The 21,752-nt window shown below is 53.0% G+C and overlaps 9 protein-coding genes across 9 annotated transcripts; 5 read left to right on the top strand and 4 right to left on the bottom strand.

Moving 5' to 3' along the window:
- Positions 1 to 495: 495 nt before the first annotated feature.
- An02g00280 (uncharacterized protein) lies at positions 496 to 1,287 on the bottom strand (the record flags this gene model as incomplete). The annotated part of the gene is given in 4 exon segments (XM_059745990.1): positions 496 to 598; positions 660 to 724; positions 727 to 1,047; positions 1,228 to 1,287. Coding segments are annotated over 4 exon segments (549 nt in total).
- A 481-nt stretch (positions 1,288 to 1,768) lies between these two features.
- Positions 1,769 to 2,122, top strand: An02g00270 (uncharacterized protein; the record flags this gene model as incomplete). The annotated part of the gene is made up of 2 exons (XM_059745989.1): positions 1,769 to 1,987; positions 2,027 to 2,122. The coding sequence occupies 2 exons, from the start codon at positions 1,769 to 1,771 to the stop codon at positions 2,120 to 2,122; spliced, it is 315 nt and encodes a 104-aa protein (XP_059605937.1).
- A 1,159-nt stretch (positions 2,123 to 3,281) lies between these two features.
- On the top strand, positions 3,282 to 5,956 carry An02g00260 (uncharacterized protein; the record flags this gene model as incomplete). Its single annotated transcript, XM_059745988.1, has 6 exons — positions 3,282 to 3,292; positions 3,424 to 3,479; positions 3,836 to 3,840; positions 3,896 to 4,363; positions 4,532 to 5,738; positions 5,787 to 5,956. 6 exons carry the CDS (start codon positions 3,282 to 3,284, stop codon positions 5,954 to 5,956), a joined length of 1,917 nt encoding a protein of 638 aa, XP_059605936.1.
- A 245-nt stretch (positions 5,957 to 6,201) lies between these two features.
- An02g00250 (uncharacterized protein) lies at positions 6,202 to 6,981 on the top strand (the record flags this gene model as incomplete). The annotated part of the gene is made up of 2 exons (XM_059745987.1): positions 6,202 to 6,708; positions 6,742 to 6,981. 2 exons carry the CDS (start codon positions 6,202 to 6,204, stop codon positions 6,979 to 6,981), a joined length of 747 nt encoding a protein of 248 aa, XP_059605935.1.
- Positions 6,982 to 7,036: 55 nt separating this feature from the next.
- On the bottom strand, positions 7,037 to 9,039 carry An02g00240 (uncharacterized protein; the record flags this gene model as incomplete). Its single annotated transcript, XM_059745986.1, has 7 exons — positions 7,037 to 7,513; positions 7,566 to 7,711; positions 7,811 to 7,969; positions 8,014 to 8,420; positions 8,479 to 8,588; positions 8,638 to 8,760; positions 8,827 to 9,039. 7 exons carry the CDS (start codon positions 9,037 to 9,039, stop codon positions 7,037 to 7,039), a joined length of 1,635 nt encoding a protein of 544 aa, XP_059605934.1.
- A 674-nt stretch (positions 9,040 to 9,713) lies between these two features.
- On the top strand, positions 9,714 to 10,569 carry An02g00230 (uncharacterized protein; the record flags this gene model as incomplete). The annotated part of the gene is made up of 2 exons (XM_059745985.1): positions 9,714 to 10,159; positions 10,218 to 10,569. The coding sequence occupies 2 exons, from the start codon at positions 9,714 to 9,716 to the stop codon at positions 10,567 to 10,569; spliced, it is 798 nt and encodes a 265-aa protein (XP_059605933.1).
- Positions 10,570 to 11,111: 542 nt separating this feature from the next.
- Positions 11,112 to 12,106, top strand: An02g00220 (uncharacterized protein; the record flags this gene model as incomplete). The annotated part of the gene is made up of 4 exons (XM_001399123.1): positions 11,112 to 11,197; positions 11,247 to 11,569; positions 11,637 to 11,967; positions 12,031 to 12,106. The coding sequence occupies 4 exons, from the start codon at positions 11,112 to 11,114 to the stop codon at positions 12,104 to 12,106; spliced, it is 816 nt and encodes a 271-aa protein (XP_001399160.1).
- Positions 12,107 to 12,468: 362 nt separating this feature from the next.
- Positions 12,469 to 16,299, bottom strand: An02g00210 (uncharacterized protein; the record flags this gene model as incomplete). The annotated part of the gene is made up of 1 exon (XM_001399122.1): positions 12,469 to 16,299. One exon carries the CDS (start codon positions 16,297 to 16,299, stop codon positions 12,469 to 12,471), a length of 3,831 nt encoding a protein of 1,276 aa, XP_001399159.1.
- A 2,965-nt stretch (positions 16,300 to 19,264) lies between these two features.
- An02g00200 (uncharacterized protein) lies at positions 19,265 to 20,661 on the bottom strand (the record flags this gene model as incomplete). The annotated part of the gene is made up of 3 exons (XM_001399121.1): positions 19,265 to 19,793; positions 19,858 to 20,366; positions 20,440 to 20,661. 3 exons carry the CDS (start codon positions 20,659 to 20,661, stop codon positions 19,265 to 19,267), a joined length of 1,260 nt encoding a protein of 419 aa, XP_001399158.1.
- Between the last annotated feature and the right edge of the window lie 1,091 nt (positions 20,662 to 21,752).

Raw genomic sequence — 21,752 nt, 5'->3', positions numbered from 1 at the left:
GAACAAAACAGGAATTTCCCGAATGGGCGGTTCCCGCTAGAAGTATTGCAGCAAAGCACCGGAATTATCGGCCTTAAGCTCAAAAGCCGCAATGTGTCGTAGTCGTTTGACTTTTGTAATAGGAAGTGAATTGGCTTCCCGAGAGTGGGGACTCGGTTTCACTTCCCGGGCGCTTGAGATCATCATTGCGTTGATTGCTCCCCAGAGCTTGCCCATGCAACCGAGATTGTCTACCAATGTAAATTGTGAAAGCGTGCCAACTGAATACTAGTTTCGATAAGAAACGCAACATTAATGGCTTCAGCCTACCGCATAAGTACTCATAGCGCGAAGTCGCGCGCCGAGCTTCCAGAGACCAAACGAAGCTTTCCTGCGCCTTGGCTATGAGCAGCTTAGGTGCATGGGTCCCTCCTAGTAGAGGAAACAATGCAAGCTGTAGGAGACCATCAGCGATCAATGTGGTATAGGAGATATTCGCGACGATGAATTCCCCGGCTATGGGTCCAACGCCGGTCCCAGCAGCGGTGCCAACGTATAGATTGCCATGGATTTGCCACGCTGCTCCGGGGAAAACAAGTCTCCCAATATGCCCACCGATCTAGAAAGCAATTCCGACGGTCAGCACATGGAACTTCGTTTTCGATCTGTAGGTTCTTACTGTTAGTGGTGCACTGCCTCCGATCCCTGCCAAGAACCGAAAAGCTATCATTTGGGCCTTGGTCTGAACACACCGCAGACGATATTGAAGATAAGAAATATCATATTTGCACATGGGAGGACGGGGACACGGCCGTACACTTCCGAGGGGGGACCGAAAAACAGTGGGCCAATGGCAAAGGCAAGAATGAATACCGACAGCATAAGTTGCGACACGATTTGATTCTCAATACGAAAGTTCGTGGAAATTCGTCCGAGACCGGGAGCCATCATCGAGGATGATATGGATGAAATGAAGATGTAACAGGGAACCATGATGGTAACCATCCATTTACGTTCTATCTTCCAGTTCCTGGGTTGTTGCTTGTCCTGGGTGTTCTCCCAACCCACCTAGTCGGCACGTTGGCTCAGCACGCTAGAACCACGGCATCAGATGCAGGGCAACAACCACATACCGGTCGCATCCAAAGTGAGCTCTCCACTCTTCTTAGTTGTTCTATCGTCAACGCCAAGATTATAGACCACGAGTTAGGGTACGGTGTATATAACTAGAATACAGGACTTTTTAACCGTGGTTTTAGTGCGGGCCCCACTGGTTGGCGTCTGCTGGGCCAAGACGGAGATATCCATGGACTTAACGACAAGGTCCTCATCAATCGGAATTAAGATGTCATCATCATCGACCCACCGAAGCACGGCTACGCTACGCAGAATGTATCCTGCAAGAATTGCTTCTATATAGTTCCTTTACAGCATATTTGACTATTCACAAGATCCCCTCACCTCATCAAACATCAATAACCCCAAACCAAGCTCATAAGCCCGCTCCCCCTCCAAAATGTCCTCACCTCAAGTTCTTCCACCTCTCCCAAACACCCGCCGCATCATCACAACCCACAACGCCTCCCGCTCCGCCACTATCGCCATCAATGAACACAAAGAACCCACCGCCCTCGAGGACGGAACGTACCTTAACCCCCTCTGGTCATCCGACGAGCTCCCCGCCACGATCGACCAGGACCCAACCAAGATCCAGCCCAACCCGACCGCCGCGACAACCGGTGGCTCCGTCTTCAGCACCTACGATCTGCCCCCGAAATACGAGGGCCCGATGCATCGCTCCATCACCCTCGATTATATCACCGTCACCCAAGGCGTAGTCACGCTGAGCACGGACGATGGGTCCACGGTGACGCTGCGGGCGGGCGACACGGTCGTGCAGAGGGGCACCATGCACAAGTGGGGGAATCCGTCGGATGAATGGGCTAGGTTGACTTCGGTAATGGTGCAGGCAAGGCCGGTGGTGGTGGATGGGAAGGAGATGGAGGCTGTGTGGCCGTTTTAGTTTCTTCGTTGTTGCAGTGATGAGGATGTGCTGGCTGACTTGCTGAGTTATTCAGTCCCGGGGCTTGTACGAGGATATGAGCGGTGTGATGGGTTTGTGTGGAAGGCGTATAGGGACTGATCTGTCTACTTCAGAATAATTAGAAGTGGTTTGTTTTTCATTTTCTTCTTTTTTTTCTATGGAGATTGATTTGCGAACCAAGTCCTGTTATCCCTTAGCCTAGGGGAGCTCATTTATGAGTACGACCAAGCCTGGCGAATATCTCCCTCTGTTTCGCATCCTCCCCCAACGCAATGAACGCGTTCCTGAAATGCCGGTTGCGTCTCTGAGCTTCTTCGTAGTGCTCACGCAGAACCATGCCGCCCAGAGGAAGGAACCCTTTGGGCCGAAGTCCACCGCCTGGACTCTGTAGTAGAATAATTTTGGTCTGTTCTGGTCTTGATTCCAGGCCGGACTGAAAGTATATGCGATCGTGCTGCGCAGCTCACAATAAGAAGTTTAGCTTATAAGATAAGGAAGAACGGACAGCCAGCGATAGCGTTGGTATTGGTATAGCTTGGCTTCTTCGACGGGGATCTCTGCTCATCCAATCTTAATAGTGATACAATGTACTCGTATAGTTGTGGCGGAAAATGCGGAAGTACCTTCGTCTTGCTCCAGTGCCCTTAACAGTGGTGGTGTTATATAACTCCGGCTGAGTTGACACTTTCCAGTAAGGAAAGAGGCTCTGATCAACTTCCCAGAGCATATAAGAAGACGAGCAGTGGATAGGTACATAACAGATGGAATATCACTGGTTTCAATAGCTGTGGTTCTTCACGTCGGACAGTTACTGCAGGGGTAAAAAAGAAGAATATAGGACAGGATCTGCATCAGGGTCGGGCCCGCTGGTAGTTAGATTAAGCTCTAGCTTGCTCAATAAAACTTATAGATTCAGGGCTATTTGTTACAGCCAGTTAAGTACGCCTTATCTGGTGCATCTAACTATCCTAAATATTTGACACATCAGATAACAGGAGGAGATTTCCCCACCCGACGCTAGCGGGCGAGTCCTGCCATGTCTAAAATATTAAGATTTAATTAAACATAACAGGCAAGTAGGTCTTGGTACCAAAAACAGAAAAAATGATACGCTATTTATATTTAGCTATACTACAGCCAGATACAAAAATTCCTTTAACCTCATTGTTTATTTGACAGTTGGTATAGACTTTTCTATTAATCTGACCTGACCTGGCCGTTAACCACTCTAAATGTACTTCTCATGATTCATAGAGAAATGAATCACGTGTACGTAACCGATTAGGAAACCTCTTCCGGTGGACCAAATCGCCCCACGCGGCAACTCTTCCACTTTTTCTGGTTTCATCCTTCATGCTTCAGCTTGTACAACGTCTTCCAAGTATCTGATACCCCTCTAGCATGGCGGATAGCCCGTCTCTGAGAGCCAGTCCTGCTATCAAAGTCCCGAGCGCATGTCAGCGCTGTCGACGCCAAAAGCTAAAGGTCCGCTGAAACAAGTAAGCCTGGAACAACCGATCGATCTGCTCACTTCTCGCCAGTGTGACATCCAACGGCCTTGTACCCTCTGCACCCGCGCCGGCGTCAGCTGTCTTCCCGGTTCGGTGACCCGATGGCGACCCTATCGACATCCGCAGGATAAGCCTGCATCACCAACGGTCGGAACGCTAAACGCAAGTGCCTCGACACGCCATGCATGTTCCCCCCCCGTCCTCGATCCTGACCAGCATCCCCCCGAGGCTTCAAGTCCAGGATCACCTTCACACCGAAGAGATCGTGATTGGATATCAAGCTCTACTATATCTCTTCTAGGCGGAGTAAGGTCCCTGAACTCACTCACACCATGGGCCACTTTAACAATCATTCGAATAGGCATTCAGCCTTCACAATGTGGCCGCACCGGGGCCTCCTGCAACCAACGCACTCCCGGGAGCCCCTTTGCGTGAACCAGGATCTGCTTCCCCCAGCATTGAGGTTGAGACTTCTGACCTTCCCTCCTCAACTGCACTCGCGCCTTATGATCCGTCCTCTTCCGTTCTGAATGTTTTGATGTCTCTACTGCCCAACTTTGATGCGGCCAGCCTTCTCGTAGATACGTATTTTGATCGAGTGCACTGGTTCATGTTGATCTTCTATCAAGATGAGTTCCGTCAACGGTGGCCCAAATTATACGGTCGCTCTACTGAGAGGCCTCTAACATACGCCCACCGTCACCTCGGCTTTCTTAGCACCTTCCTGATCGTAATCGCCATCGGGCTGCAGTACGCCGGGCCTTACCGACAAGGGATTCTCTCGAGACATGGGGTCGACATCAACCTAAGGGATCGCATCCTCTTTACTGTGAGATCGGGGCTTCTTGACATAATGTCCCTCGGCTCTTTAGAAGCAGTCCAAACCTGCATTTTACTGGGTACATATTATTTATATCATGGTGCTCCACGACTGGCATGGCCGGTATGCGGATGTGGGCTTCGTATCGCCCAAGCTCTACATCTACACCGCCGACAGCACCCCGTCCAATCGACTGATTTCCGAACCCGCAATGAGACTCGCAAAAGATGCTGGTGGGCAGTGTATGAGATCGAAACCTTCTCTGCTGTGGCATATGGCTATCCGCACAGTATCCGCGATGATGATTGCGACGTAGAACCGTTAGATCCATCAGCCAAGCTTCAGACTATGCAGTCTCCGGGTTCATTTAATGAACCCTTGACGTCCGATCCAACGCTACTTTCCTACAAGTACTTTATAACTAAACTGTCCACCATCACTAAAGGAGCCTTGGATGATCTGTATCGCGTTCGCTCACATCCAGCTAGCCGATCTCATACAAATTCACCGGATATCCAAAGAATCGTTCGAAAGGTCGCCGACTACGATAACCGACTCCGCCAGTGGGAAGCAGAGATCCCTTCCCCACTCCAGTGGCGCTGTGTTTCTCACCATTCTCATTATGCCTCCGCTGAAGAAGTCGATCGCGCTATTGGAGCCTCGGGGCCTCGCTTCGAGAATCACATTTATCAACTCCAAGCTCTCGCTCTGTGGCTTGCCTATCAGAACGCACGCATCCTCACACATCGTCCTCTTCTTTCCTACACGCTTGCCACTAGAGAGCGAACCAGCAAGTACAATGGCGAGGCTGCGTATTCGGTCGACCCATTCAGGGCCTCCTTAAACGCCTGTCGTGATGCAGCGCTCAGCATGTCGGAGATCCTGTCTAGTCCGCTACTGGAAATTGTTCCGGAAACCTATGCCGCTTCATTCGTTAGCATTCACACATTTACAGCAGGTGTAACCCTTGGCATTCTCAGCAGCATGGATCCTCTGGGCCCACAGTCTGCTGAGACGAAGTCCGGGCTCCGCAAACTGATCGGCATTCAGGACAAGCTCCGAACACATTCAGTCGCAGCACAGCAGGGATTATCCATTCTTCAGCGGCTGGCGAAATTAGTCTTGGAAAAAGAACTTAGTGTGATGATGGAATTGTCTACCTCTACAACCACTGCGCGATCAGACGAGGCGACAATTACGGATTCTCCATCAACTCAGAGAACATCGGGTCAGGTCTCCGATAGATCAATAGCTAGAAATGATATTATTGATCCTATCGAGGTGTCCACGGCAATCCCAGCACTCGATATCCCAGCTGAAGATGGCTCTGCCCAATACATGCACGATCCTGCTCTAACGGCTGCCCTTCAAGATTTCGATCAAGGTATTGCTCCCTAACACTTTGACCAAACTGTGCTAATACTTTCTATAGCTCTGTCGAATTATGCTCCTCGAGTTTCAGCAGGGTCTGACAGCTGTTCGGAAAACCCGTCATTTTGGCCCACCACGGAGGGCTTTCCGATCCTAGAGCAGAGCTGGATATGGGGTCTAGAGGGTGCACCTTTATACGGGGAATACGCGGGTCCGAACCAGGATATATAAGTATCCTAAGGTGTATTACTATAACTGCGACACCACGAGTAGTGGTTCGATATCTTTGAGCCTTCGAGCATTCCTATGCTTCGAGATTCACGGTGATACTGGTCGCTCCGGTGGAATGAATTACCGAATTGGGAAGGTCATCCGCCGGAGCCATCTGCGGGGTGCAGGTATAAGAACGAGGAGTCCTGCTCGCACATTCCTACTCACAATAGGCAAACACAATCTTATCCAGAAAGCACCCCATCATGGCGCACAAAATCACAGTCACCCTGCCCCAGCTGGCCAAGATGATCGACCACTCGCTCCTCCACCCCACCATGACCGACGCCGACATCATAGCCGGCCTTAAAATTGCCCGCGACAACCACGTCGCAACCGCCTGCGTCAAACCCTACGCCATCCCCTTAGCTAAGAAAGAGCTCGCCGGATCAGACGTTCTCGTCTGTCCGGTCATTGGATTCCCCCACGGCAACAGCACCACCGAGATCAAGGTCCTCGAAGCCACCGCTGCCGCGAAGGCTGGCGGAGCCGAGATCGACATGGTGGTCAATGTGGGCAAGGTTCTCGGGGAGGAATGGGACTATGTGGCGGAGGAGATTCGCCAGATCAACGATGCTGTGGTTGCCAATGGGGCAATTTTGAAGGTCATCTTCGAGAACGATTACTTGCGCTCTGAGCATATTGCTCGTCTGTGTGAGATATGTACCCAGATTGGAGTGGCCTTTGTCAAGACTTCGACTGGATATGGATTTGTCAAGCAGCAGGATGGCTCGTATAATTACAAGGGTGCCACGGTACAGGCTGTTAAGTTGATGAGGGAGAAGTCTGGCGAGAAGGTGCAAATCAAAGCTGCCGGTGGAGTTCGCACGTTGGATGATCTGCTACATGTCATGAGTTTGGGTGTTACTCGCATTGGAGCCACGGCTACTGTGGCAATTTTGGAGGATGCCAAGAAGCGTGGGATAGGGAACGAGCCTGTTGAGGTGGCGTTTAAGCCAATGGCGGAGGCATCTGGAGGCTACTGAGGTTGCATTACTGGCTTCTATTTTCTCTATCATTTATGTTCGCTACAATTTTAAGTCACTCCCTTTGCCCGGTCTTGACCACACCCCAGTCGATATCTGGTCCACTAAACCTCTTCCTCCCCACGGCAACCCATAGTAGATTAATCACCAAAAACACCCCTACCAGAATCACACACACGTAGTTCATCGATCCCAGGGTAACCTCAGGATCCGGCGGTAGACACGTCAATACCCCCTGAATGACAATCCACACAACGGCAAACCCATTGCAGAAATACCCAGCCCAGCCTAGATTCAGATACCGTTTTGGCATGCTTGATCTGCCGCTGGAAAGCAGGATACCCTGAGGGACTGTGTAGGTAATGTTGAGGAAAAGCACGGCAGATGTAATGATGGAGTTGAACGCGGTCGTGGAGGCGAGGTACAGCAGGCCGTAGAGACTGGTGAAGAGGAAGGCTGCGATAGTGGTGTGGACCGGAAAGTTGAAGGTCTTGCTGATTTGGGAGAAGTATTCGGGGAAGGGGAGTCCGTTCTGTATAGCTGTTATGTGGATTTGACAGGGATAGGATTCTGAGGTAACTCACGTCTCTAGAAAATGCCCACGCTATTCGTCCGCATGTTACCCATTGTGAGGGGAGGGATGCTGCTTTATCAGTATATGAGCAGCTTATTGTCCGGGAGGAGGTCGTAAACCCACCGGCGTAGATTATCGCGAGAATAATAGACAGTCCTAGTGTGATCCTGCGGTTGCCAGTTCTATTGGTGTTGGATGAGAACGGGAGCAACTAGGATCAGGTTGAGACCCACATTTGATAGACCAATTCCAAACTCGGAAGAGAAGCATCTCGCACAGCATCAATATCGTCGACGAAGAACATCAATGCCACGAATAATGATATACTAGTGACCGCGCCTATGGCCAAGGTCATGATCATTACCTGCGGCACGCGCCGTCCTGGTTGAGGGAGCTCCTCACAGATATGAATCACTACCTAGGTCAGTGTCCTCTTGTTGAGGAGACGAAGCGCTTACCTGCATCTGTGCTGCCGTATGCATACATGGAATTATTGATCGCGAGTATCCACGCTGTGCCTCTGCTCCATCCGCTATTCCCTTGCGCCGAGGAGAGAATGAATGAGCCTGGCTGAACCTGCTGGTGCATGGAGAGTATTACAACGAAAAAGACCAAATACCCCGCAAGTGTGAGGTACAGTGCACACTGAGTGACAAGGGAGATTCTCTTCGGCGCTGCGAATACGGGCATGACTGTGGGATGGATCAGTGCTTGGTGTAGAATCGAATCCTGATTAAGCCTACTTGTTACGACGGACGCACCAAGATACATCAGGTACGTCTGCCACTGACTGGCGGTGTATACTGGATGATAGAAATTTGCAATTCCATTGATGCAAACGGCAACGAGGGAAAGGCCTGAGCAGCTGCAGTGTATGAGTTGCTGTACCTCGCACAGGCTCGAAGGAGGGTAGGGAAACATACGTGACCACCCACCACGCCAGAATCGAAAGCCATCCCACAACAAAGGCACTATACCGCTTCGTGCGGTCCGGACTAAGGATGTAGCAAAAGTGGTATTGGCCACCACTCGACTGTGACATTATCAACATATACGTCGTTGGGACCACCGGCACGACGTACTGGGAAGGCAGATGCCAACTCCGCAAGCCCCAAGGTGACAATCACCTGCACCATGAATGCCGCGACCAGACTAAAAATGCAGGCTTGGGCGCCCCCGTAGGCCAGGTTCTGTCCGAAGCAACTCTAGCCGTAAAGGATTTGTTAGAACAGGTTACCTGCTCGCAGTGCTCTTGGCAATAGTTGGCTCACCAAGTAACCAACCCAGGAGTTCGTAATGGAGAACCCCAATCCAAGTGCAGAGATCCAGTTGAATTGCCGAGGCATGGGTTGGACATGCCTATGAGCATGGACAATGGCGTCATCCTTGTGCTTCGACGTGGAGCTGTACCCCACGCCATGATCAGGATCGGGCGCGGCGATCACTTTGTCTGTGGTGGCTGTCTCGATTGCTTCTGAAAACATGTCACATATTAATCATGCAAGAAAGCAATAAGCTACGATGAGCCTCACAATTGTCCCTTGTGAAGTCCTCACTTTTATATCCTACAATGAGAACTCCTTAACTCTGCGAGGTTTACACGATCTGTGGAATGCTGTCCCTTGCATGCTGGTGATGCAGAGCATTCCGCACATTCTGACTGTCTTAAGCCTATCCTTGATTCTGACATTATTTCTGGACGCATCCCAAAGTTTGCTCCAGCTAGATTTCGCTGCAGGGGATCGATGATGCCTGCTGACTCATGGCAAGGGCTGCGCAGAAGGCCCGGCTGGCTATATTTCCCTATCGGGCAACTCCCACCGCCGGGCGGGGACCCTCTCCGCTTGTGGCGTGGTTCATATTTAAACGAGCTTCGGGTGAGATCATATATATGCTGGGTCAATCAGGCCCTGCATCATTGTCAAATTAATAGTAAATTCATATGCCTTGTATTGTTCACCACATAGTCACCATGCCGTTCAATCCCAGCAAGTACAGCGACGAAGTTCAGAAAGTGTCCAAGGACACTCTCTGGAGGAAATCATCTATCTACTTAAACGAGATGGGGGCGTATTCGTGAAGGGTCTCATTTCAGAAGCAGACGTCGACCAAGCTCACCAAGAAGCCAAACCTCGTTTGGACGCAGACGTGGAATGGAATGGCTCCTTCTTTCCGGGTGAGTCTGCTCTTTGCTGTTCCGTCTCGGACCGGCGCAGCTCATTTATCAGCACAAACTCAACGCGCACCGTCTCTGATCGCGCACAGCCCGACCTACACCAAGACTCAAGTTATGAATCCGCTGTTTTGCCAAGTCTGCGACCATTTTCTAACCTCCCGACGATGGTACTGGTGGGGAGAAGAGAAGAAGATGTCTCTGTCTAAGCCATACGTGCACTCCTGCACGGCCATGAGGATTGGCCCCGGCGCCAAGGCGCAGCCCTTGCATCGCGATGATTACATTAACCATCGCTATCATGCCGAAATTGGCCAGTGGGATGATGTGCGGGATATGGAGCGCGAGTCTGCCGTTGGTCTCTTTGTAGCTGGCTGTCGCGTCACCCGGGAGAATGGTGGAACGCAGTTTATTCCTCGCAGCCATCTCTGGTGGGTGGAATGACTCCTGACTACCAATGCGTTTAGTCATGTCTGATAGACAAAGCAGGGGCACAGATCGCACTACACCTCCAAAGGTCGAGCAATGTATTTTCGCTGATATGGAAAAAGGCGATGGCTTCATCATGCTGGCGTCGGCATTCCATGGAGGGGGCTCGAACATCACCAAAGACGAGTACAGGCTAGTCTTCGCCTCGTTCGTTGTTCGAGGCTACCTGCGCCAGGAAGAGAACCAGTTCCTGGCGGTGCCGGCGGATGTCGCGCGCAGGTATGACCGGGAGACTTTGGATTTTATGGGCTATGCCATGAGCGAGCCAGCTTGTGGTTACGTGGAGCAGATGGATCCCATCTATCATCTTTGCCCGGAGCTCAAGGAAAATGAGCGGCCGCGGGACTTTTAGTGGGGAATCCTGAGGTAAACCTGTCCATAGTGTATGCTGTCATCATCCTTACCATATTGGCCTGTACAAGTCCATGTTGTAGACTGAATCTAAGGCATCTGCAATATTTTACGAGTAGACCATGGTAAAATGGAGAAGATGGGGGTTTCCTCAATGCCTTTTGGGGCACCACCTGGCTGACGAATAAAGAGAGCCACGAGAGGGTCTAGTCCTTCCATACATCAATGCCACCGTGACCTGAGATTCTCTTCTCTACTCTCATATGTTGAGTTGCCCAGTCTGAGGCTGAGGCCATGTCATGCTCACTCATGCTAGTGGTGAACCTCATGCTGCCTGACCTGCCAAAATAGGCCATACTTCCAGCAGCCTCTTCGGGGGGCACTTGGCATGGTCCTTACTCGGCATGATCCTGGCAAGCCTCGCGCAGTATCCTTGCCACCGTCCGGATTCGACATCTTTAAAGAGTCTGATGTTCACCCCCAGACTTGTGTAAATCTTATTGTTGTGCCTTCTGCTACCCCGCTCATCGATAGCTAACCATTATGCATTCCCCAACCTCTACTACAACCCAGCGCAGCCTAGCTGCCAATCTCCATGGCAAGACAGCTATCGTCACTGGATCTTCCAGGTACATATGTCATGTCTCAAGCGAGTGGTATCGACTGATATAATAGTAGAGGCATCGGTGCTGGCATCGCCCTGGAGCTGGGTCGTCGCGGGGCGGCGGTGATCATCACATATACATCCGAGCGGTCTAAAGCTGCAGCGCAGAGTGTTGTGGAAGCTATCGTGAAGGCCTCCTCTGGTGGTCAGGGTGTCTTGGTGCAGGCGAACATTACTTCTGCTACTGATCGCCAAACTCTCATTGATACTGCAGTGCAAGCGAGTCCGACGGGTCACATCGATATGCTGGTCCATAATGCGGCGGATGGGGAAGACAGTTCGCTCGAGGATGTGACTGAGGAGTTGTTTGAACGATTGATGGCAGTTAACCTAAAGGGTAGTTGAAACTCCGGAATAACTGAGACACCTTGATGGATGGATGGATTGGTTAACTTATGCCGCAGCTCCGTTGTTCCTTACCCAGTCTGCGGTGCCATATATGCCCCGTGGTGGACGCATCATTCTCATCACCTCGGCTGCGGCTCGCATGGGCGTCGCCCAGACCAGCGTCTATGCTGCCAGTAAGGCTGGTATGGAGGCGCTGGTACGCGTCTGGGCTACGGAACTGGGCCAGACTCATGGTATCACGGTTAACGCGGTCAGTCCGGGACCCATCGCGACGGAGCAATTTCAGAACAGTGCTCCTGAGTTCAAAGAGGCTATGCAGTCCATGATTCAGGCTACTCCCGCCGAGGCCCGTATGGGAGAGGTGGAGGATATTGTCTCGTTGGTCAGGTGAGTGGTTTTCAGCAAGATATCACGAATATGAGCTGGGGTAAGTTGACTGACAGGCAATAGCTTTCTGTGTTCCGAGGAAAGTCGGTGGATGACAGGGTGTACTCTTAGTGGTACAGGTGGAATGCTATTGTTGTGAAGGACAATAAACGCCCAGCCAGCAGAGTTAGATCTGATGCTATAATATGTTTTAGCTATGAATATATATTCTTGCTGCATCAACGGTAATGCTAATCTACTAATGAGAGGTTCATCATGGCAGACTTTAGAACTTAAATCCGTGGAAGGGGTAGTAGTAACGTATATCATCGTAGGAAACACTCCGCAGAGTGATGACATCGAGTCATATTTCTTAGATGCAGCAATATTTATTCAAAGAGATTATTCAACCATGTAGATTATAGCGATGTCCATGGAGGACAGTGTCTAGGTCTATAGATGATAACAAAACTCTAAATCGTCATATATGAGATGCCATAAAGCTCCACCACATCCAATCAATTAGATCGGCTCGTCCCGCGGCTCGATCAGTACTTCATTCACCGAGACATGTGCCGGCTGGCGCAGCGCGTACACAATCGAGTCGGCCACATTCTCCGGTTCGAGGATCTGTGCTCCGGACGGCTCGCCGTACTTCTTGACGGCCTCGGCATCTGTGGACATGCCCAGGAGGTCTGTCGCCGTGTTGCCCGGTTGTACACTGGTCACGCGCAGACCCATGCCCGCGGTCTCAAGGCGCAGGGACTGCAGCGTAGCCTCGACGAAGAACTTACTGGCCGAGTAGACACCCAGGCCGGGGAATACCTTGCGTCCAGCATCGGAAGAGATTGCCACGATGTGGCCAGCGCCACGCGAAAGCATGCCGGGCACGCTGGCCGACAGGCAGTGGAGGAGACCCTTACAGTTGACGTCGACCGTACGCTCCCACTCTTCCGTCTGCACATTGGCCATCATGGTAAAGTACATCACTCCGGCACACGATACGAGGATGTCCACGGGACCGAGTTCATCGTTGGCAGCCTGCAAAAGCGCGTCTACTTGCTCCTTGCTCGTGACATCAGTTTTCCGGGCAATGACCTTGCCACCGTGGGCCGTGATGCGGCCCTTCACCGATTCAAGGGCGTCGAGACGCCGAGCAGCGAGAGCGACATGGCAACCCTCTCGGCCCAGAGCGACCGCGACCGCAGCTCCAATGCCAGAAGAGGCACCCGTCACGACGGCCACCTTTCCGCTGAGCGGACCCTTGATAGCAGGCTTCGCGGTCCCATTGGGACATTGCTGGCGAAGCGGCGGCCGCGGCAGCCAGCCTCGAGCGAACCAGTGCCGCGTGTAGGTCTCCAGCAAAGCCCGGTCGACCTTGGGACGTTCCACAACCGCCCGGAAGGGACGAGTGGCCGCATTGTCCAGCACGACAATGCCGCGGAGAAAGTCCACGGTGGGCATGCCACTGCGGAGGATATCGACGGTGAAACCACCATCCCCACCCTTGACCGCACTGCGCTTCTCATTCCATAGGGATACCCAGTCATCCCAGGCCAGGGACTTGGTCGGGTAGCCGAGCTCATTCAGAGATGCAAAAACCGACCGTGTATCGACCGGGTTTGGGTCGCCGAGGTGGAACACAGTTTGCTCAGCGTGCGTCTGACTGGCCAGATGCACAATAGCCTTGCTGACAAAGTCCACGGGAGTCATCTCCGCGCGCCAGCCTTCCACTTCAGGTGCGTAACCGAGCTTGATCGACTCGACAAACAAGGCCGACAACAGATCCCAGGCGTTAGCGGCACCCGTCTGGCTATGGCCACTGATGGTTCCGGCACGGTGAATCTTCACGGGCAGTCCGCGACGACCAGCTTCGAGCACCAGCTGCTCAGCCACCCACTTGGTTTGGCCGTATCCATCCAGCAGCTTGTCAGGGACGTCGTCCACCGGGAGCATGGCGTCTTCCGGCCAGCCCTTTTCTCCAGACGGTGGGAGCACGCCATTGGTGGACACATATTGCACGGTCGCACCACCCTTGCATGCCAGGCGGAGGACTTCTCGCGTACCGCCGACATTGGGCCCGCGAAGGGCAGCATAAGGGTAGACCAAATTGACGGTGGCAGCAGCATGAACGATGACCTGCACGCGGGAGGCGAGCTCGTCGAAGGCTTCGGGGGAGAGGCCGAAGCGGGTCCGCGACAGGTTTCCGGGCAGGATCTCAACGCGCTCCATGATGGAGTCCCGCCACAATCCCAGGTCCAAGAGGTTTCGGCGAATTCTGGCCACACCACCAGGCTGGTCATCATCAGCCGGGTCCGTAAATCGGACCAAGCAGATGATATGGGCGGAGGTGCTTTCCAGCAGGTCGTGCAGGAGGAAGGCGCCAAGGAATCCCGTCACTCCCGTCAGGAGCACCGTGTCGGCGTCGGTGACAGAGCGGATGGACGCTTTGGACGGTCGGATATCATCGTCGAGGGTGGCGTCGGCCCGGAGGACCGCGGGGAGATCGGCTTGCACCGCGGCCGTATGGCCGTCGCGAATGTCACGAACGGTCTGGAGATGGCCCGCCAAGGTCGCATTTTCCGCCAGCCGTGCGATCGGCACGCGGAAGCCAAAGTGTCGGGACATGCGCGAGGAGAGATCCGCCAGCGACAAGGAGTGTCCACCCAGATCGAAGAAATCATCGCTGGGTTTCAAGAGGTTGCGTGCGGTTTTGAGAGCGACCGCCCAGATGGCGGCCACCTGATCAATGCCGATCGGGTCCTTCTCCACGGGCTTTCCGTTCCCGTTGACGTGATCGGCCGTGCGCGGGGGAGGCAGGCGTTTCAGGTCAACCTTGCCCGTCACATCGTGCGTGGGGAGCTCCTCCAGCTCCACCCAGAGAGACGGAATCATGTAGTGCGCCAGGACCTGGACGAGGGTACGACGCGCGCCCGGGCTATTGCCCGCCTCATTGATTTCCACGACGGGGCGGTCGGTGGCGTGGTCGTTGTCGCGGACAATGTATGCCACCAACTGTCGCTCCAGGCCCTCGCCATGGGCCACCACGGCACAGTGGCGGACCGCGAGGTTCTTGGTGATCTCATACTCCACCTTGGCGGGCACAACTGAGTAGCCGCGCAGCTTGATCATGGATCCCACGCGCCCGGTGATTTCGAGGAGGCCCGAAGGCAGCCGGCGAGCGAGATCACCCGTCCGGTACAGACGGGATCCCGGGGTGGCATCGAAGGGGTTCTCCGTGAACGCTTTGGCGGTGGTCTCGGGAAGGTTGAGGTACCCGCGAGCCAAAAGTGGACCAGCCACATAGAGCTCCCCGCTCACCCCATTCTCCACCGGTTGCCGGTTCTCGTCCAGAATGTGGGTGTTCTTGGGGTCAATCGGGGGCCCAACCGGACAGTACAGGGCTTGCTCATCGAGCATCTCCCGAATGTCCCCACAGGCAATCTCGTGTGTTTCACAGGCACTGTAGCAATTGAGGAGGCGGGTGTTCGGCAAGGCTTGGCTGGCGCGACGGGCGAGATCGGTGGTCACCACCTCACCATTGAACCACAGCGTGCGGAGATGCGGCAGACGCGAGCCGATGTGAGGGTGACGGGCGAGGACGGTAGCGAGGAGGGTCGGGGTCATCAGGGTTTCTGTGATGCGCTTGGCAGCGAGGAGATCGACGAGCGCGGCGGGGTCGTAACTGATATCGTCCGGCACCGCAACGACCGCCGCTCCCCGCAGCAGGGGACGCAAGATCTCCCAGATGAAGAAGACATTGCACGCGACCCGATCGTTGGGGGACAGATCCTGCACACCAAATCGTAGGTTATAGGAGAGAACCGGGGCTCTGTGGGGGTTGGCAATTCCCTTGGGCTTGCCCGTGGTTCCGGACGAATAGGACACGAAGGCCAGTCGATCCAGATCGTCATCTGCGGGCGGGGGAGGCAAATCCGACACCCCATTCGTCTCGGTGGCTGGTTCATCTAAGGAGATGAGGGGGACGTCGGCCTTGATCTTGCCGACTTCGGCTCTACAGGTGATGATGACGGCGGGGTTCCCGTCGCGGATCACATCGTCCAGAAGCTCGGGTGGGTAGGCCAACTCGAGCACCAGAAATGCTCCGCCCGCACGGAGCGCCGCCAGACAGGCAATGACATATTCACTGCTACGCGGGAGCAGAACGCCCACCAGGGTGTCCCGTCCGACTCGGTAGTGATGCAGACGCCGAGTCAGTTCGTCGACCGCCCGGTCTAATTCTGCGTAGGTATATGTGGTCTTATCGTCTTCCAGCGCCAGCGCATCGGGAGTGGCCTGCACCTGCTTGGAAAACAGGGCTGACAGGTCTTTGGTGACATCAATGATGGTCATTGTGTAAGTGGGGGTCGCGTGGGGGGGAAAGAGAGCCGGAGAAGTGGGAGGGAGTACGAGGGCGAGGAGAAAGTGCGACCACCGGTCGACGGTAGATAATTAGGGAGGACTAAGGGGGGGGGTATTTAAGTCGCGATGGCAAGTCTTGGAGAAAGAAGGAAATAAATGAGGTGTCAGATAGTCACTTCTGCGGTGAGCGCTGAAAAAAAAAAAAGGAAAGCGCGAGGAGGATTGGGGGGAACAGGTGGAAGATATAGGAACTGGCAAGTAACTCACCGGAGGGCTTCCATGGCCTTCGCCAGGGAAACAAAGCAAACACGCCGCTGGACACGACGGGGGAACTGGAAAGCTTCCCAGGAAGCGTAATCCCGCCATATCTGGCAGCTGTTGAGGAATTAGTGTGGACGAGACAGTGGGGGCTCGAGGAGGATAAGTAGCAAGTGAGAGCGTGAGGATCGCTAAGAATTGAAGCCCGTCACTGAGAGGCTCGATCACATGCAAATCACGAGTGCCCCAAAAGGGTTTAGTGGGGGTCTCAACGTTCGCTCTTTCTGGCTGCTCGATAGAGATTTGAAAATCAAGACATTCTCTCATTGATCAATTGATAAGCCGATGTTCGGAAGAGAAAAATACTACTATCTCATCATGATGCTGCCTTGGATGGATGTGAGAGAGAATTCCCCTGGTTCTGCTTGCTGTGTACGAAAATTGAGGAGGGGGAAATTCTCTCTGCCAGCGGGAAATCTCGCCGGTTGCCCACCAATAGTTGGACTCGGCCAGCCTGCATGTGTACCCGGCTGGCCCTCGTATCCTGGGGATCTGGACTGGTTACATGGACACTAATTCCCTCATCATATCAGTTCCTACGATGTGCATTATCACAATTTGTTTTATTTTTATTTTATCTGTGCATCTTAATTATTTTGTGTGTGCGTGTGCGGCAAGCTGCATCAGGGCGTGCATGGATGAGCTGTACCTGACGGGACTGAACCCTCCCCCTCAGGACGACAGCTTTCCCCTCTCTTTAGCGACCGACCGGGGGGATTGACTCCGCACTACTAAAGCAGTCTCACTCAGCTCGAGCTCGAGACGGGGGGCCACTCTGGTAAGTAAGTACTTAGGTTGGGGAGACGGTTAGTCCCGATCGAGACAACCGATATTATTAGAGACAATGCCATTGGCTGCACGGGGCACTTCTGCGGGATGCACTAACCCAATTCGCCCCTTTGGATCAAATCCTTTGACATGTGATTGCGGGTCCCCCTTTGCGCTGTTTGTTTCCCCTCCCTCGAGCTCTCGAGCTCTCTCTCCCTCTCTTTTCCCAGATCTTTCCCTATCGATCCTTCACCACCATCCAGTAGCATCCCAGGATCTCCCCTTTACTCAATTGACCCCTTGCAGCTGAGAGGGGTCAGTTTCTGTTCGGCGGATGTCATCACTTTATCGGTGCCCCGGATACTTGCATCGCCCGCAGGAACCGACTCAGATAGCGCGGTCCCAATAATCCACTGTCGCTGCACTGCATCTTCCGGGATTCTTTTACCTATCCTGGTAATACCTCAGACGACTGCATGCTGCAGTGTCCAGCAAGGGCGTGGGGAGGATGTTAGCTAGCTGCTACTTGTCACTTTTATCACAAAGGGAGGACCAGAGAAAAGTCCTCCTGACTTGGGACGGGATGTTTGATTCGTGTTCCCGGTCACCAACACGGTGGTATCGTGGGGGTGGGTGGTAATATGCAGAGTGCAGAGTGGTCGGTAGTATTCTTTCATTACACGGCAGTGGTAGTCCTATAGCCTGTGTAATATGCACAGGTCATGTCAGGTCTGTCAATCCATCCTTGCGTGGCTGTCAAGGAATGAGCTATATTCCTCGATCCTAGACAGTCTAGACCAGCGGTTGGAATAGATAACAGCCACTGTGGGATGAGGCATTATCTGCACATCAGTAGGAGAGGCAGCTATTTCACTTCTAGTAGTGACTTGGTAGTATATCATTTGTAACTCGGCAATCAATGTCGTAGCCCCTTGTATTCCCAGAAGACATAAGAAGAATTGCTCCGATTCTCAATTACTAGATCTTTTCTGGACTTGAATTTAGTTATACCAGATAAAAGTTAAGTGATTGGCACCTGGACTATCAAACATGATGATGGTGGATTTGGATTATGGTCGATGGTTTTTTTGCCAGGATATCATAAGAATATACGATTACTAGTGACACTGGATTTGAATAATTCTTGTCAATCATTACTACTTCATGATCACCCGATCCTGGAATAACACTAACCATCAGTTACTTCAAGGCTGGGAAAGGTTTCTACCCATTTACTATTCATGGTACCGATTGGACATCGCCCTACGGAGATATATATCCGCCATCAGGAACGAGATCAGGAATCATCGTCACTCCAACCACACATTGAATGCTACAGGGGTAGTAAATGCGATACAAAACATTTATATGTTCTATAGTACATTTACAGATCACCAAGATTGTGAAATGACTCCAGCTAAACCCCTCGTGACGCATCACTCTGCAAGTAGTTGTCAACCACTCACGTGATAGCACTGAATGACCAAGACTCTTGCCTGAGGCGACGATGATAATGCCTGAGGCGGTGGGCCACGTTCCGGTCGGAGAGAGCCCTCCACATTCCCATCCATGTAGCATCGTCATCATCGCTGCTGCGATTGAAATTGCCTCCGACGGGAAACCAAGCCGAAGCCTCTTACACATAATACGACGGTATTTATCTCCCCCATCGCCATCTACTGCTGATAACGCACAGTCATGGGACCCCTAGACGGGGCGATCTGGGGTAAAAGGGCCCCGCGCGACCCCACCCACACGAACGGAGGACTAATACACCCATTGAAAATTATAATAATACCGCTCTATTATAGTAATTGCTTTTTTGTGTCGTGTTATTATTATTACTCTTTTTTTTTTTTTTTCTAGTTGCCTACCGCGATAAATGCGGCAGCCTCGACACCCGCGACGACGATATGGACACTTCCTCCGTCAGGCGGATCCCGTTCTTGAAGGCCAATTGTCGTTCCTCCGGCGAGAAGCTGACGTCCATCAGCAGATCCTCCGACGACCCATCGTTGCGCGAATGCTTCGTCCCCTCGCTGGTCGGGCCCCGCAGGCTGGGATCCCCTCCCACGCCAATGTTGACCTTGTATGCGTCGTCGGCGGCCGTGCGGGTCCCCAGACTGCTGAGTTTGACTCCGGTTTCCCAGCTGCGTCCGTATGCCCGTTGCGCTCCACTGGGCTTGCCGCTGGTTCCTCCCGCTCGCGAGGAGTATGCCTTGAGGTGCGAAAACCACGACCCGAATAAAGATTTCATGGCGGGAATGGAGAGGGCGATCAGGGTGCCGCCGATTTCGGAGGTTTCGATGGCCAGCATGGGGTCGTAGGCCCAACTGCCGTCGGAGGACCACTGGCCGACGATGACCAGCCATAAGCGGACGCAGGAGATGACAAGCACCCTAGCAGAGGGGTTTGCATTAGCAAGGAGACATGAGAAACACACAGAGGAAGATGTAGACTCACAAGACACCCGGGAACATGATCAGGGACAACTGCAGTTTGCGCTTCGGCGACACTTGCAGCATGTAGATCAACATGGAGGGCAGGGCCAACATCATCACGTCGCAGACCAGGGAGAGGGCCGAATTGGTCACATACACATCCCCCCATGTGATGCACTTGTAATTGTCGATCTGCGGCTGCCAGGGGTAGGGCCAGAGACCCGTGACGGGCAGACAATGGAACAGCAGGAGAAAGAATTGGGCGAGAAACGCGGCCAGCAAGAACCCTGCGGAGAGCTTGATGGCCAGGGAGATCTTGGGGTGACGCGAGGCCAGACGCTGGTAGAAGGCCAAACCGGATAGGCGACAGACGAACAAGGCGGTGGTGTAGAGGATGTGCATGACAAAGTCGTAGCGTTCGGTGTCGTTGACGCGGGACAGGGCGAGGACATATTGGATATATTCAATGTGCCGGCCACTGCCCATGTCGATCAGAATGATGGACAGGGCGATAATGGCGATGTAGATGGCCTAATGCGGCTTCGAGTCAATTCCATTCGATTCAATCTGCCATGGCGGATACGGGGGAGGAGGAAGAAGCTACCAGAGTAAAGACGGCCAACGCATCATCCCAGCCGAACTTCTTGACGAGAAAGAGACGGGCGTAGCAACGGGCGACGACGATCACGAAGGTCAGGGCGCCAACGAAGAGGATGGCGATCTTGGTGGGCCGATCGCGCGACTGGGCCAGATAGTCGGCCGTGACACCGGCAGGGATGCGGCCCTCCGCCTCAGCAGTTTGGATGTCCGCCGGGATTTGAGGCATGGTGGTTCATCCGGGCAGCAGGGCGAGGGGAGGGAGACCGACAACGAGGTCTCACAGCCTGAAGAGTAAAGGGGGAGGGGGTTGCATGGGGGAGGGGGTTTATGAAGGAAGTAGTTTGTGCTATATTAAATTTTTGTGTGGGCATGACGACAAGACCAAGGAACAATTGAATTCTTTCTTCCGATTAGACTTTGGGGAGGGAGAGGATTGGCAGGGCCGCAGCATTGGATCGGGTTGTCATCGGTACCGATCAAAGGCCGTTGCGGAATCTCGAAGGGCTTTGCCAGCTGTTTTCGGCTGGGGAATGCCTCCGATGATTGGGCTGGTTTGAGGCTGACGAGCCTAACCCAAAGTCAATTGCTAAGATCTCGAAGAATAGACGCAAGTTACCTAATGACAATCATATGATAGAATCGATCAGGGGGTGAAGAGGGAAAAAGTGTTACCAAACTACTAACTAACTACAGACTCTTCCACTCCTTTTTGACTTTTTTCTCTTTTTTCCCTGACAAATGGACCCCATGGGAGAATGATCTCGCACCCGCCGCAAGCCTGTCAGAACTTTACTATGGGAGGATGCATCAACCAGCAGCAGCAGCAGCAGCACTAGTTACTAGTACTCCGTAGATGAAGCAGCATCGGCTGCACCGGATGGGCTGGTCGGGTGGGTCCGGGCTCGCCTATCTGCCATCCATCATCAGCGGATCCCCACTGCACTTCGCTGCCTGCAGACTTGCTGTTGGTTGCATACCAAAGAGTAGAAATGGATTCTTCTGTGCTTGACGCTTCAAATAGAAGAACAGGGGAGTAAATAGTATTCCCCGAGAGAGATTACTTCCTTACTGTCGAAAATATTCTCCGAAGGGGGGTTGTGTTTGTGTGTCAAACTGTCACGGAAGGTTGTGGCGGCCGGTCCGCCCTTCCCTTTTCCAGTTGCCGATGAAACCTTCCCGTTTCTTGCTTGGGATGGTGTGTTGTTGTTTCCCCACAGAACCCAGGTTTTGAACGCTTTACGCAACCAATTAATCTATTGGCCTCTGCTGGGATCCAATGATCCTATCCAGTCGGACTCTTTCTCCATATCCTCCCCT

This window comes from Aspergillus niger (genome assembly GCF_000002855.4).
Source record: "Aspergillus niger supercontig An02".
NCBI lineage: Eukaryota > Fungi > Ascomycota > Eurotiomycetes > Eurotiales > Aspergillaceae > Aspergillus > Aspergillus niger.
This window is presented reverse-complemented; position numbering and strand designations above follow the sequence as displayed.